General features: G+C 38.2%; 4 protein-coding genes across 4 annotated transcripts; 2 read left to right on the top strand and 2 right to left on the bottom strand.

Moving 5' to 3' along the window:
* Nucleotides 1-1150: 1150 nt before the first annotated feature.
* Nucleotides 1151-3718, bottom strand: Cbr-ucr-1 (the record flags this gene model as incomplete). The annotated part of the gene is made up of 9 exons (XM_045243659.1): nucleotides 1151-1215; nucleotides 1281-1410; nucleotides 1456-1666; nucleotides 1713-1824; nucleotides 1879-2179; nucleotides 2226-2425; nucleotides 2474-2690; nucleotides 2738-2887; nucleotides 3665-3718. The coding sequence occupies 9 exons, from the start codon at nucleotides 3716-3718 to the stop codon at nucleotides 1151-1153; spliced, it is 1440 nt and encodes a 479-aa protein (XP_045093927.1).
* Nucleotides 3719-4220: 502 nt separating this feature from the next.
* CBG08977 lies at nucleotides 4221-6532 on the top strand (the record flags this gene model as incomplete). Its single annotated transcript, XM_045243658.1, has 2 exons — nucleotides 4221-6006; nucleotides 6054-6532. 2 exons carry the CDS (start codon nucleotides 4221-4223, stop codon nucleotides 6530-6532), a joined length of 2265 nt encoding a protein of 754 aa, XP_045093926.1.
* Nucleotides 6533-6795: 263 nt separating this feature from the next.
* On the bottom strand, nucleotides 6796-8753 carry CBG08978 (the record flags this gene model as incomplete). The annotated part of the gene is made up of 7 exons (XM_002641082.1): nucleotides 6796-7047; nucleotides 7095-7578; nucleotides 7808-7899; nucleotides 7946-8059; nucleotides 8109-8255; nucleotides 8301-8579; nucleotides 8625-8753. 7 exons carry the CDS (start codon nucleotides 8751-8753, stop codon nucleotides 6796-6798), a joined length of 1497 nt encoding a protein of 498 aa, XP_002641128.1.
* A 2859-nt stretch (nucleotides 8754-11612) lies between these two features.
* On the top strand, nucleotides 11613-13381 carry CBG08979 (the record flags this gene model as incomplete). The annotated part of the gene is made up of 5 exons (XM_002641083.1): nucleotides 11613-11738; nucleotides 11789-11916; nucleotides 12680-12872; nucleotides 12918-13147; nucleotides 13192-13381. The coding sequence occupies 5 exons, from the start codon at nucleotides 11613-11615 to the stop codon at nucleotides 13379-13381; spliced, it is 867 nt and encodes a 288-aa protein (XP_002641129.1).
* Between the last annotated feature and the right edge of the window lie 1011 nt (nucleotides 13382-14392).

Here is a 14392-nt window from a genome sequence, read left to right as displayed (position 1 = left end):
CTGGAACAAAACTTTCAAAAAAAAATGGGGAAAAGGAAAATTCGAAGATGAGCAAACTGTGTAAACATAAGAGAAAAGATCGAAAAGAAAATAGAGAGAAACCAGGGAGGCGGGTCTCAACGAATTGATAAAAAAGCGATGAGTCATCACCGAAAAGTCTCTGCGAGAGGATGGATTGATTGAGGACCGGAAGGTCCAATGAGTCAGTTTATTGAGTCCGACGCCCCATTATTAGAATAAACAATTCGAGGCTCTATACTAATGAAGTTGTATTCTGTGTCGGCGGTCCGAACGCAAACACAAATAAACCCTTTTTCTTTCGAGTAAGTATGAATGTAGGACAGAAAAAGAAAGAAGTAAGTGAGTAAATTGGGTTAAGAGACGCAGACAACCAAACGACCGGTAGAAAAATTCCTGAAACAGGATTTTCTCTTGAGAATTCGGAAGAAAAGAATTTCTGAAAACAGTTTCGTACTGAAAATAAAAAAGACAGAAATCACATGATTTTGATTGCACTGGGAAACTTGTGATCATCACATCAAAGAGAGGAAAGCGAATTTTTCTTCATTTTTTTTCAAATTCAACGATTTTTCAGGGTTTTTGATGCAAAAAATCAAATCAAATAAACAAAAAATATTGGGAGCGAAGTGAGTTCAGTAAGCGGATAGCCTCTCTCGTCCACTAGGCTGACAATAGTGGTCAAGGCCAACCAGGAGACACAATTAATTGGTGTGGAGACCCAGATCTATCTTTCGTCCCGATTGGGGGAGCGGTCTTGTTTTTTTTTTTCATCAGTGCGCCGGTTCAACAATTTCGATTGGATGATTTTTTTCGAATTTTGAACTTGAAATAGTAAAAATCAAATATATTCGAGGATTTTCTGGAAAAATTCAATGATATTTAACAGTTCGCAATCTCATTCGTCAATTCATTCATTTTTATCCCAACCGTGCAAACAAAGAACGCTACTCTAATTAAAAATAAAATATGGATAAGACGAACAGGAAAAACGTTTTTCTAAACATTTCTTCGATAAGAAAAAGAGAGGCGATGGACGAACGGCGAAAAGTACATAAGGAAATTAAAAAATGGGCGATTCGAACGTTGACTATTTGGATTATTTGAAATACGCTCTTCTTCTCTTTTCTGCTTACAATCTCCACCATGACATACCGGCACGAACATGGGCGTAGTTCGGGAAGGCTTCCGTGCGACCTAGAATGTAATTGTAGTTTTTTAATGTCGATGTTTCGGATAGTTTCAAAATAATAACAACTTACCAACTCCAACAGCAGCAAGATCACGATCGTAAACGTGTCGGGAAATAGCCTCGCGAACAACTCCTGCATCGATCTTTTGAATTTGAGCCTCAAGATCGGAAAGTTGTCTGAGATTTCCGGTGTAAAGAAGCTGAAAGAAAAATTAATTATGAGTTGATTTTTCTAAAAACCATACTTCTTTAGCATTGAATCCAGCCTTTTGGGTGTTGGTTTCCAGATTCTGGTACAAGGATGTTCTCAATTTGTTCTTGGCCATGGCGACCTCCTCATCGGTGGTAGAAGAAGCCAAGTGCTTCCATTCGTGAGCAACAGACTTCATGATTCCACTGGTGTCGTTCAAGTCGTGGGCGTCAGCGACGAAATAGATTCCGAACAATCCAGTGTCTCTAAAAACAAATTTTTTCAGCTATGTTTATCAAACTGCAAAGTTACTTGTAGTTGATGTTGAAATGTTGGAGGTTTTGAAGACCATGGTCATGTCCGATCTTTTGGACAAGTCTGGATGGGGCAGTTCTAGAAGTGGCATGAGTCACATCCCATTGTCCTAAAAAGATATAGTTCACTAAGTTTCGCACACATTTTTCGAAGAAAGACTAACCGATGAATTGGTTAGCAACTTGAAGAGCAAGAGCGTCCTTATGGGCGTATCCGACTCCCTCAACAGCGAAAGCAGCATACATGTGTGGAACATTGTCGTTGCGGTATCTGTATTCGGATCCGGTGAATCTGGTTCCGTCGACTTGTGGAACTTTTCTTGGGTATTCGTTGCTGAGGTCTCCGAAGTACTTTTCAGCAAGGTTCGAGACGTTGGAGACTCCTCCTCCGACAGCGGAAAGAACCATGCGAACTGGTCTGTAATGGTCCTCTTGCCACTCCTTGAGTTGTTGAGCGGTGATGGTCTGAAACATCAAATCTAGAACAGTTTTTCACAAAAAAAATACTTACTGGAATGCTAGCGCTGGTTCCGAGAACGCTGTGGGCAAATGGGGTTCCTTGATAAGCAGCGGCGTGGAGCATATCAAAGAGAACGAGTTGGTGATGGTTATCAGAAGCATCAAGTTCCTTCAAGATATTTGCTCGTTCCGAGTCAATTGTAGAAGCATCAAGCTTGCTGTTACGAAGCACATCGGCGAGAATGTCGACAACTGTTGAATTACTCAATTATGATGTTTCGAAAAAACAAAATTCGATACCTTTCTCGACGTCTTGAGCTCCAGTCTGAACAAATACGGCTGTCTGATCTCTCTCGGTGAAAGAGTTAAGCTTGGCTCCGATGGCGTTAAGCTCAGATTCCAGAGCAGCGGCAGCTCTCTTTCCGGTACCTTTGTGAATAAGACGCTCAAGGAAATGAGCAGTTCCATTGTTCTTCTCGTTTTCAAAGCGAGATCCGGTCTCAATCCAGACTCCAACCTTAATTGGAATATTTTTTATTGAATTTAATCTAACTGAAAACTTACTGTAGCGGTGGCAGTTCCGTTATCTTCGGTGACAACACGGAATCCATTCTTCAAGGTAGTGACTTCAGCTTGTGGAGCGTTGGCAAGAACATCTTTCACCGAGACGGCGGAAGAAGCATTGCGAACCTGAAATGACTTTTTTTGATTTTTCTTGGCATTTTCTGACTTGCGCATTAATTCTAAGCATGTTACAAATATTTTTGAGGTGTCTAGACCTCTAGAAAGTATAAAATAATGAAATAAAATGAAATATGAATTTTTGGATTTTTTAGCCAACACTCGGGCAGGTTTTTCGGTAAGGAGGCACTTTCAAACAGCATTTTTGATGTATTTCGCATTTTTCATCTAATTTGGCTTTTGTGGAATTTTTGCTGATTTTGAGAATTTCAGTACTTTTCAACTGAAATTTTTCAGAATATTACGATTTTTGTTTTATTTTTCAGGCTTAGGCCGAATTGTCTTTCTTGTGGCAAGGGGTTTTGGCCTAAGCCTTTAATTTGAACAAGAACACTGAAAATTTGGGAAATTCCCAAAATCAGCAAAAATTCCACAAAAGCCAAAATAGATGAAAAATGCAAAATACATCAAAAATGCTGTTTGAAAGTGCCTCCTTTCCGAAAAACCTACCCTAGAATTGGTTTAAAAATCCAAAAATTCATATTTTAGGTTCCAAGGCGTTTTTGCCTAAGCCTGAAATAAAGAAACAAATAACAGGAATTTTTATTTTACTTCATTATTTTACACTTTCTAGAGGTCCAGACACCTCAAAAATATTTGTAACATGCTTAGAATTAATGCGCAGGTCAGAAAATGCCAAAAAAAAACCAAAAAGTAGTGCCCCCCCCCCCCAACCAACATAGCGCCAATATTTTTTAAAAATCAATTCGTACTGAAACTCATTTCAGAATGTTTTTTCTTCAATATTACCTGGCTGTTGAGAGCCGGACGAAGTGCAGAGCTGACGGCGAGACGGAGTGCCATTCCCCTTGAGTTTTCCCTTGTTCTCTGGAAAATTGTCCGATTGAATTACATATTGATCGATGCAGAAAAAGTTGGAGATTTCTATTAAAACAAAATTGATTATTGAAAACTCAATTTCAGATTTAAAAATAACAGAAAACAGTATATTTCCATGAAGCCGCCCAGTAATTGAGAGACGCAGACGGCGGAATCGCGTCGAGACCAGCTCTTTGGTTTAAAGGCGCACCGTAAATATTGCCGAAAGAAGTTTGAAATTAAAATTTTGGAATTCAGTGTTCGGACCCATATTTTAAGATTTGTTTCTCAAATTGTTTTGAATTATCAAGGATTTCTTTTTTTCCGTTAGTTTTCGTCTCGTAACGAAAGATTTCGAAAATATGACGAACTAAATGGGTTTCGAAAACCATTCCGAAATATTTGACCGCTTTTTGTTTGCGTTGGCGTCTAGTTTTTCGAATATTTTCGAACGACCCGAGTATATAACTAAATTTAGGGACTTGTGATGTCGTCAAGACACCGGTTGGATTTGGACGGCAGCGGACGCGGAGACAGGAGAAGGTCTCGTTCACCTAAAAAACGCTCTAGATCTCGCTCTCCCCATCGACACTCGTCCCCGGACAGACAACGACAAACAGGGGCGATTGGAAACATGAAGGTAAGCAATAGCTTCGATTCGAAACCATCAAGCAATGATGTTCAGGTTCAAATCAATCCCTACAATAGTCAACCCTACAGCAACCGGTATTGGACCATTTGGGAGAAACGAAGTCAGTTGCCAGTTTGGGAGTACAAAGAAAAGTTCATGGAGTTGTTGCGGACCAATCAGTGCATCACTTTGGTCGGAGAAACTGGATCTGGAAAAACTACTCAAATTCCACAATGGGCAGTTGAATTCATGAAGCAGCAACAGCAGGGATTACCACCAAGTCAAGCCAAACTCGTCGCCTGTACCCAGCCAAGACGTGTGGCAGCAATGAGTGTCGCAACAAGAGTAGCAGAAGAAATGGATGTGGTTCTCGGTCAAGAAGTGGGTTACAGTATTCGTTTCGAAGACTGTATCAGTGAAAGAACCGTGCTCAAATATTGTACTGATGGTATGCTGTTAAGAGAAGCGATGAATAGTCCATTGCTCGATCGTTACAAAGTTTTGATTCTCGACGAAGCTCACGAACGTACACTAGCCACTGATATTCTTATGGGATTGATCAAAGAAATCGTGAGGAATCGAGCGGATATTAAAGTCGTAATCATGTCTGCGACTTTGGATGCTGGAAAGTTCCAAAGATATTTTGAGGATTGTCCGTTGCTAAGTGTTCCTGGTAGAACTTTCCCCGTCGAAATTTTCTTCACACCAAATGCCGAGAAAGATTATCTGGAAGCTGCCATTCGTACTGTCATCCAAATTCACATGTGCGAAGAAACCGAAGGTGATATTCTACTGTTCCTGACTGGTCAAGAAGAAATCGAAGAAGCGTGCAAGAGGATCGATCGAGAAATCACAAATCTGGGATCAGATATTGGAGCTCTCAGTTGCATTCCTCTGTATTCCACACTGCCCCCAGCTGCCCAGCAACGGATCTTCGAACCAGCTCCACCAAATCGTCCAAACGGAGCCATCAGTCGCAAATGCGTCGTTTCCACTAATATCGCCGAAACATCTTTGACCATTGATGGAGTTGTTTTCGTTATTGATCCAGGATTCTCCAAACAGAAAGTCTACAATCCAAGAATTCGTGTCGAGTCTCTCCTCGTTTGTCCAATTTCGAAGGCGTCGGCTATGCAAAGAGCAGGACGTGCTGGAAGAACGAAACCCGGAAAGTGCTTCAGACTTTACACTGAAGCTGCATATGGCTCTGAAATGCAAGACCAAACGTACCCTGAGATTTTAAGATCTAATCTTGGCTCTGTTGTGTTACAACTGAAGAAGCTCGGAACTGAAGATCTTGTTCACTTCGATTTCATGGATCCACCAGCACCAGAAACTCTAATGAGAGCATTGGAATTGCTCAACTATCTTCAAGCCATCAACGACGACGGAGAACTGACTGAACTCGGAAGTTTGATGGCAGAGTTCCCTCTTGACCCTCAACTTGCAAAGATGCTCATTACATCAACGGAATTGAATTGCTCAAACGAAATTTTATCGATCACCGCTATGTTGTCAGTTCCACAATGCTTCGTTCGTCCAAACGAAATGAAGAAGGAGGCCGATGAAGCGAAAGCTCGTTTCGCTCATATCGACGGAGATCATTTGACACTTTTGAATGTTTATCATGCCTTCAAGCAAAGTGAGTTGAAATTCGATTTTCAAAATTCTAATTCGACTTACTTTCAGACCAAGAAGATCCTCAATGGTGTTATCAAAACTTCATCAACTACAGAACAATGAAAACCGCGGACACTGTTCGCACACAGTTGGCTCGAGTTATGGATAAGTTCAATTTGCGCCGAGTTTCAACGGATTTCAAGTCTCGTGACTACTACCTCAACATCAGAAAAGCACTCGTCGCTGGGTTCTTCATGCAAGTTGCTCATCTGGAGAGAAGTGGACACTACGTCACTGTGAAAGACAACCAACTTGTGAACCTTCACCCTTCAACCGTCTTGGATCACAAGCCAGAATGGGCACTCTACAATGAATTCGTGCTAACCACGAAGAACTTCATCAGAACCGTAACGGATGTGCGTCCAGAATGGCTTCTACAAATCGCGCCTCAATACTACGATCTCGCCAATTTCCCCGATGGAGATACCAAGAGAAAATTGACAACTGTGATGCAAACACTGCAGCGTAACTCAGGCAGAGGATATTGATCTCAAAATTTTTACCCAGTTTCTTTTTCATCATCCCCGTTTATTTTTCATGATTGTTTCTATTTATTATTGTTGTTATTTCTTTTTGACTCCTCTCTATCTCATTCTGTCCTATCTTAGTTCACCAATTAAATATTAATCGACTCAACATCCAAAATTCAAAATAATTTATTTTACAAACGAAAAAAAAAACCACTCGGACCCAAAAAAACAATTCAACAAAAAAAAGCGATATTTAAAAAGAGGTTACTCGTATTTACCAGTTATTCTACTCCTTCAATTTTTTCTTTCTCCTCCTCTTCCTCTTCAAAAGTAGTACCATCAGGACCATCATCAAAGTGTCCTTCTTGTTCCAGCCACTCTTCCAACTGGAATTCTACATCCGAATCTTCGTCATCCTCATAATCACTTCCATCATCAAATGCTAACTCGAAAAGATCATCGTGCTCATCGTCATCATCGTCATCATCGTAAAATTGGTGTACGCCTTCGAAGAGTCGACCGGAGCATGTGCCCTAAAGATTTTCATGAGAACAGTAATCTCAATTTTCAACAAACTCACATCTCCTTGGAAATGCTGATACGGATCCTCCTTACTGAGCACTGCAGTACACAGCCAACAGAAGTACGTGTCGCATTTTGTACAATGTATTTTATGGCATCCTTCATTCTTCTCAATGCTCACAGCACATTTCGGACATGGCTTAGAATTTGAATCCAGCCATTCTTCATTCAAAAACCGTTCAACAAGAGCTGCCACGTTCTTCTCTCCTCCAAACTGTCGGCACATATCAGCTTTAACATCCGCATCTCCTTCTTGCCACTGCTTAACCAGCCTCTCCTTATCTCCCTTCTTCCATTTACATCCTGATATTCCATGGAATGTCTGTTTACACAGATTGCAAAATGAGAATTGGCAATATGAGCATTCGGCAAGGTGCCGTTGTCTGTCCGTCACATATGCCACTTTCTGACAGTTCTCTCTGGGACACTCAACACTGTCGTCCATTTCACGAATCGCTTTTTCAACGAGGACTTCTTCATATCTGAAAGTCAGAATTTCGTGAATTTTTTCATAATTTTGAGTTTTTTTTCAGGGTATTCCGAGATTTTCTGGGAGGAAAATTAACAGAAAACTTGAAAACCCTGAAAAATAGATTCTTAAATTGACTTTTCATCTTTTTTTTTATGTGAATCTACTTCATTTCTTGCAGAAAGTAATGCGGATTTTTTTCAGCTGCTGAAAATTCTTAAATATCTTATTAAAACACTCACTTTGAATAAAGCTCATCTCCAAGTGCTTCCTTCACAATACTTTGTGAAGCTTCACTTTTGCATCCTTCCGCCAGACATTGCATTGCTTTTGACTGAAAATAATTAAGATTTTTCCCTTTCGATCATTTTCAAACATACCACAACACCTTTAGCCACCGATCGATAGTAGTCAAATATGCACGATTTACAAAAAACATGAGCACAGGGTTGGAATTTAATGCAATTTAATCCCATTAGACTATCATAGCATACCTGGAAAACAGAGTTAATTGGAGAAAACAAAAAAAAATAAGCTGCAAACCTCACAATCGAAAAGTGTATTCACAAAATGCTCCTCTGCTGCTTCTTCTCCTTTCCCGAGCAATTTCTTTTTCAATGATTCGATAGATATTTCACCAATTTTACATGCCTCGTTGAGGTTTATCGTTCTAGTTGGCATTTGGTCTATCTAAAAATCCAAACTTTCAAATTAAGTCAAAATTTCGAAACCCACCAAATCAATTATGCCTTGATAGCATAGATAAAGAACTCCCATCATCAGGTTCTCCTCGCAAATTTTGGATAATTCCGATTCACACATTTTCCGCTGTTCCTGATTCATCCAATCACTTTCCAACTCTAATTTAGGCGATGAATCTGATGGATAATCTTTAGGAAGTTTGAATTTCAGTCGAACCGGAGGGAGGATGTCGAGGGATACAGAGAATTCATCTCCGGATTCTGAAGTTCCAGTCAGTGTCACCTTCGGATCGGATATCGAATCGAATCCTACCTAGAATAAAGTTTGTTCAGAAATTACCGTTTTTCAAAAACTTACCTCAATGGTTCCCTCAATTTCAGCATTTTCGTCAGTCCAATCACTCGTTTTTGTCACTTTGTTCTCTCTGAGCACACTTTCTAACGCTTCTAACTCGAATAATTGTGTCTCACGGTCATCATCTGCCATCTGAAAATTTCTCAATTCGAAAAAAAAAGCAGACGTCTAATCGCAAATTCGAAGTAAAAAATTTGTGTATTTAACAATTCAAAAATAGCAAAAAACAAGACTGAAATTCAAGGAAAAATAACGAAAATTTAAAGAATATATGTGAAACTATGTAATTCCTACTACTCTTTATTGATAATTGAAAAAAATCATGATCAGAATAGTCACGAGTGCCACCTATTTTCAGGGCTACAAAATAGCGGCAAACTTCTTTACAGGTTAGAGGGCATGAAACATAACGCAAACAGAAGAGACGCAGACATTCTGATGGCGCCGAAGTCGCGCTTATTGAACGAAAAAGAAGGAAGTTTCGTTTTGATAATGGCTCATTTCCTCCTGTCAGTCTTGTTATCAATGATAAAACAAAGCGAAGCAAACGAGGTATTTCAGAGAAATATTTAAAAGTTTCGAATTGTGCAGATTGTGAAATTTTGCAACGATTGGAAGGAAGGGGAAAGATTGCGCAACATGACATGAGCATAGACATTCAGTGGTTTAGATTCCCATTTCTGGTTTTCAGAAGCGAGTTCTGCTATTATGTTAACCTAAGAGTTATGGAAGAAAAAAGGAGTCCGCTGTCGAAGGTCCCACAACGACAACTACAGAAACCTAAAATATGTTTATTTTTCGTATTTATTTTCTTGTTTTTCACTGCTTTTCACCGAGTTTCCTGCAATTTTTTCTGGAATTTTACACAAATAAGTCGGTCAAGAAAATGTTTTAATAGTAGAAATACTTCTGGAAATGAGACCAGACCCGAGGAGGAGCTTTTTCAGGTTACGGTAGATTTCGTTATTTGGGAAAATGGCTGGATGTTTCTAGTTCAACTTGTCTGAATAGTTTTAAGGAAACCAAAGTAGAACTGACTAGGGAAGACCCCAACTCGGGTGTGGCGATATGGGTGGTGACATATATCATCTGAAAGCTGAAATTTTCCTGATTCCACATCTGTTTCCAAAAAGTGCTTTGTCGCGGTAGTCTTCGAGAAAATTGGGTCGAAAGTTTTGAAAAAATACGTGGATTTTTAATAAAATTTTCCTTCCTCAGGTATATAAGTTTTGAAGCATTGAAAGAATGTGGAAGCGTAGTTGAATGGTTAGTAAGGAAGAATATGAAGCGGGTACTCTCTGGTTCGACTCCCTCGAGCTGCTAAACTTTTTTTGAATTTTTTCTTCGTTTTTTTCCGGTGACTGTATCTGACTTGTAAAAATAGACATAGGTTATCGAATCTCGTGAAACAACTTTTTTTATTTATTCTCTTTGTTTTGAATAATTCTAGCACATTACAATTTTTTCGAAAATTTAAAAAATGCCAAGGGGGTACCCCATGGCGATTTTTTCAAAAAAATTTTTATTTCGAAAAAAAGAGAAAACTTCTTCAGATTATAGACACGCATACAAAATACGAATAACATTTAAAGGTGGTGAGACATGAAAAAAATAATGTTCTCGAAATTCCTTTTAAATATGCCCTTCGAGGAGTTGAACTTGTGGGGGCGATGATTGAGGGTGCGGCGCCGCTAATTCCTTCAGAAACTCACTCCAAAAATGAGAAATTAGTACTGTAGTCACTTTTATAGCTCATAACTTTTTTCACAAGGCCGGGGTGGAAAAACTGACTTCAGTTCTGTAATCAGCGTGCTCAAAAGTACCAATGACAATATTTTGAGCAAAATGAAAAAAAGAGGTTTGTCTAGAATCTTCAATGGATCACAATCTTTTGAAAATTGTGGAAAAATAAATGAAAACAAAAAGTTTTGAAAATAATAGGTAGAACAGTTATAATCAAAATGGAAACCAGTTCCAGTATATGGAACCATATAGGATCTCCTAGAAGTCAGATACAGTCACCGGAAAAAAAAACGAAGAAAAAATTTAAAAAAATTTAGCAGATCGAGGGAGTCGAACCAGAGAGTACCTGCTTCATATTCTTCCACACTAACCATTCGACCACGCTTCCACATTCTCTCAACACTTCAAAACTTATATACGTGAGGAAAGAAAATTTTATTAAAAATCCACGTATTTTTCCAAACTTTCGACCCAGTTTTCTCGCAAACTACCGCGACAAAGCACTTTTTGAAAACAGATTTGGAATCAGGAAAATGTAAGCTTTCAGATGATATAGGTCACCACCCGTATCGCCACACCCAAGTTCCTTCCCTAGTGAGTTTCATTCTTGTATCTGGTTGACCATTTTTAAACTCATTGGGCTTTTGAGATATCGTAAAGACTAATACAAGGCTCCCAAACCGCCGACTTCAAACCCATATATCTCATTTCCTGTGAAAGATATCGAGAAGTAGACAACCGACAAAATGATAATCATAATATCAGAAACATTTTATCAATTGAAATCTTTTTGATACCTTTTACAGGAACCTAGATAAATTGGCAGTATACTGTACATTTCTATTCGTATGTCATAATGGAAAAATCAGTTTCACACAGAATCATATTTCAGGCACTGATCTTTGAATCGTTTCCCCCTTATTAGTTAAATCGTGATCCAACTGCCTAGACTTCTGCAAAAAGCGTCATGTCGTCACGTCTTGTCATCTTCCGCTGATATGCACTTTCGTGTAAACGTTTCGCCGGAAGCGGTTAGGTTTAGAGGTCGCGACCGCTTAGAGAGCTATCCGTCAAAATCGTGTGAGTCCGCCCTCCGAGTCTCACCAACAGAAAAGGGCTCTCCTTTTATTTACTAACCCAAACAGTACGCGGAGAGAGAGAGCAGGGACAGTCCGAAACTGACCAGCAGCTCTCATTTTGTGCTCTTTTCACTGTCCACTTTACTCTCTCAAAACACTCCCAACCAAAATGAGGCATATTCTATTGCTCTCGATTCTAACTGCGGCTAACGCCTTCTATTACAAACGAACAATGTATGGAGATGCAAATGAAAATGGGGGAATGGCTACTCCAGATTATGTGAATGCTTATTATGTTGGTTTAATTGAGATCTAGAGATCAGAATGTCATTTCTTGGAATTCAGGGATTCCCATCTGTTCCACCACCACAAGAACCACGTAGGCGGCCATCGTTCAACATGTATCCACCACAAGGATACTTCCGTAGAGAGCATCCATTTGATTTTGGACCATTCGGTTATGCTAACTCAAGGTTTGTAACAATCATTGTTTTGCAAAGGAACTACAGTAAAGCCTGTATTAGAAGGGCCTCCTAACTGTGAACTCCTAACTAAAGTCCATTCATCTCGATTCCTTTTTTTTAATTTTCGATAAAAGATTTCTGACATCATGAATATTCATGATGAAAATTTTGTCAGTTGACTACTTTTTGATATCTTTTTCAGAAACCGAAATAAATTGATTTATAGTGCGCATATAGAGACTTAACTTTGTATAGAGACTTAACATATAGAGACTTAAGTTTGTCCCAATTTATCTCAGTTTCTATGAGAGATATCAAAAAGTAGTCAACTGATGAAATAGATCTGATATTATGATAAACATTTTACTAGTTGATTACTTTTTGATACCTGTTACAATAAATTAGATAATTGAGCTCAAAGTTTAGGGTTCTTTGGGGAATTTCTTTCAGAGTGTTTACGGTAGTTCCCTTATAGCCTTTGTCACCGTCAACTTTGAACCCATTTATCTCGGTTCCTGTGAATGATATTAAAAAGGGATCGACTAACAAAATGTTTATCATAACATCAAAAATATTTTGTCAGTTGACAACTTTCTGATATCTTTCATAGGAAACGAGATAGTTGGACTCAAAGTTGAAAGTACTGAGTCTTTTTTTTGTAGCGAAACATCACTTTTTATATTTTCATTTTTTGAAGGCTGTAGCGCACAACACAATGCTGATTCAAAAAATCCTGGAAATTCTCCAATAAATTTTTTGAACATTTTTACAGAGCTGGAGATGCCAACATGGGCGAGGAGAAAACCGATCGTGAACTGGCCATGAAGAACGCCAAACCAGGATTCTGGAGACAAAGAGAAACCATGGAAAGAATTAAGAAAATTATTGATGAACGAAGAATGAATATGGAGCAGAAACACATGCAAATTAGAAGAGTTTTGTCAAATGGAGAAGAAGAAATGAGAGTGAGTCTTGGGTTCAAAAATCCGAACTATAGGAATTTCTTGCAGTCCAAATTTGCGGATCTCCACAAAAGATTGATAATGAAAAACAACAAAATGGCTTCTTCCACATCGGTTCCAGAATTGAGCAAACAAGCGAAGAAACTCGAAAAGGAGGTCAAAAAAGTGATGGAGAATAAGAAAATGAGTGTGGAGAAGAAGCAAGAAAAGTTGGACAAGCTTATGCTAAAAGCTCCAGAATCTGTGAAAAACGAGTTGAATGCTATTAACGACTCTGAGTGAGCTGATCATCTACAGCATCCTAAAATCGATTAACTTTCAGATCTTCTGCTCCACTTCCAGTGCCAGTTGCTCTTCCATACCCAGCTCCAGGACAACAAGAGGCTCTCAATCGTGCTAATCCATCAATGGCTTCTCAACCCGAAGTCATGAATCGTGTTCAACAGACTCAGGCAGTCGTTGAAGCTCGACAGATTCGAGTGTCCGAAGATGGAAAGACAGTCGAATTCTAATTTTCTTAAAAAATCAACCAATTTAATCTCCCAGTGATATTTATATCTGCGTCTCTCAACTGCCCAAACTCTTTCCTCTGTGCGCTTTTTCCGTATTTCCTGAATTCCCAAAAAGACCATTCGAAACGGCTAGCTATCTGACTACTATTTTTCTCTTCAAGTGATTTCAGCTCGCCGTTTGCTCACCTGCTCAGTTCGCCCCTTCTGTATATAATTTATTCACATCAGTCCCATTTTTTTCTGTTCTAAATAAAGATTTTTATCGGGAAGGAGAGTTATAAAACATCATCAATTATGGAAAAAAACCTGTATTAGAAGGTCCGGCTAATTTTTTTTTCAAAAATTTTTAATAAAAATCGGAGAAATTCCGTTCAAAATTCATGAAAATTATCAATTTGAGCACTTTTGCATTTTGCATTCCGAATTTGAAATTTTTGAATTATTAAATTTTGGAACTTTCGAATTTTTGAGTTTCTGAATTTTTGAGTTTCTGAATTTTTGAGTTTCTGAATTTCTGAATTTCTGAATTTCTTAATTTCTGAATTTCTGAATTTCTGAATTTCTGAATTTCTGAATTTCTGAATTTCTGAATTTCTGAATTTCTGAATTTCTGAATTTCTGAATTTCTGAATTTCTGAATTTCTGAATTTCTGAATTTCTGAATTTCTGAATTTCTGAATTTCTGAATTTCTGAATTTCTGAATTTCTGAATTTCTGAATTTCTGAATTTCTGAATTTCTGAATTTCTGAATTTCTGAATTTCTGAATTTCTGAATTTCTGAATTTCTGAATTTCTGAATTTCTGAATATTTGGTGTTTCTTCGATTTGGGAAATTTCGTAAATTTTACGAATTTTGAGGTTTAGAGTTTTTAGAATTTCAATTTTTTTCAAAAAAGTCCAATTTTTTAGATTTTTAGAACATATTTAGAAATTTAAATTTTTTTTTCTAAAAATTCCGAATTTTAGAATTTTTAAAAAGAAAAAATTTCTGAATTTTGTAAATTTCGATT

This window comes from Caenorhabditis briggsae (assembly GCF_000004555.2).
Source record: "Caenorhabditis briggsae complete genome, chrIII, whole genome shotgun sequence".
Lineage (NCBI taxonomy): Eukaryota > Metazoa > Nematoda > Chromadorea > Rhabditida > Rhabditidae > Caenorhabditis > Caenorhabditis briggsae.
This window is presented reverse-complemented; position numbering and strand designations above follow the sequence as displayed.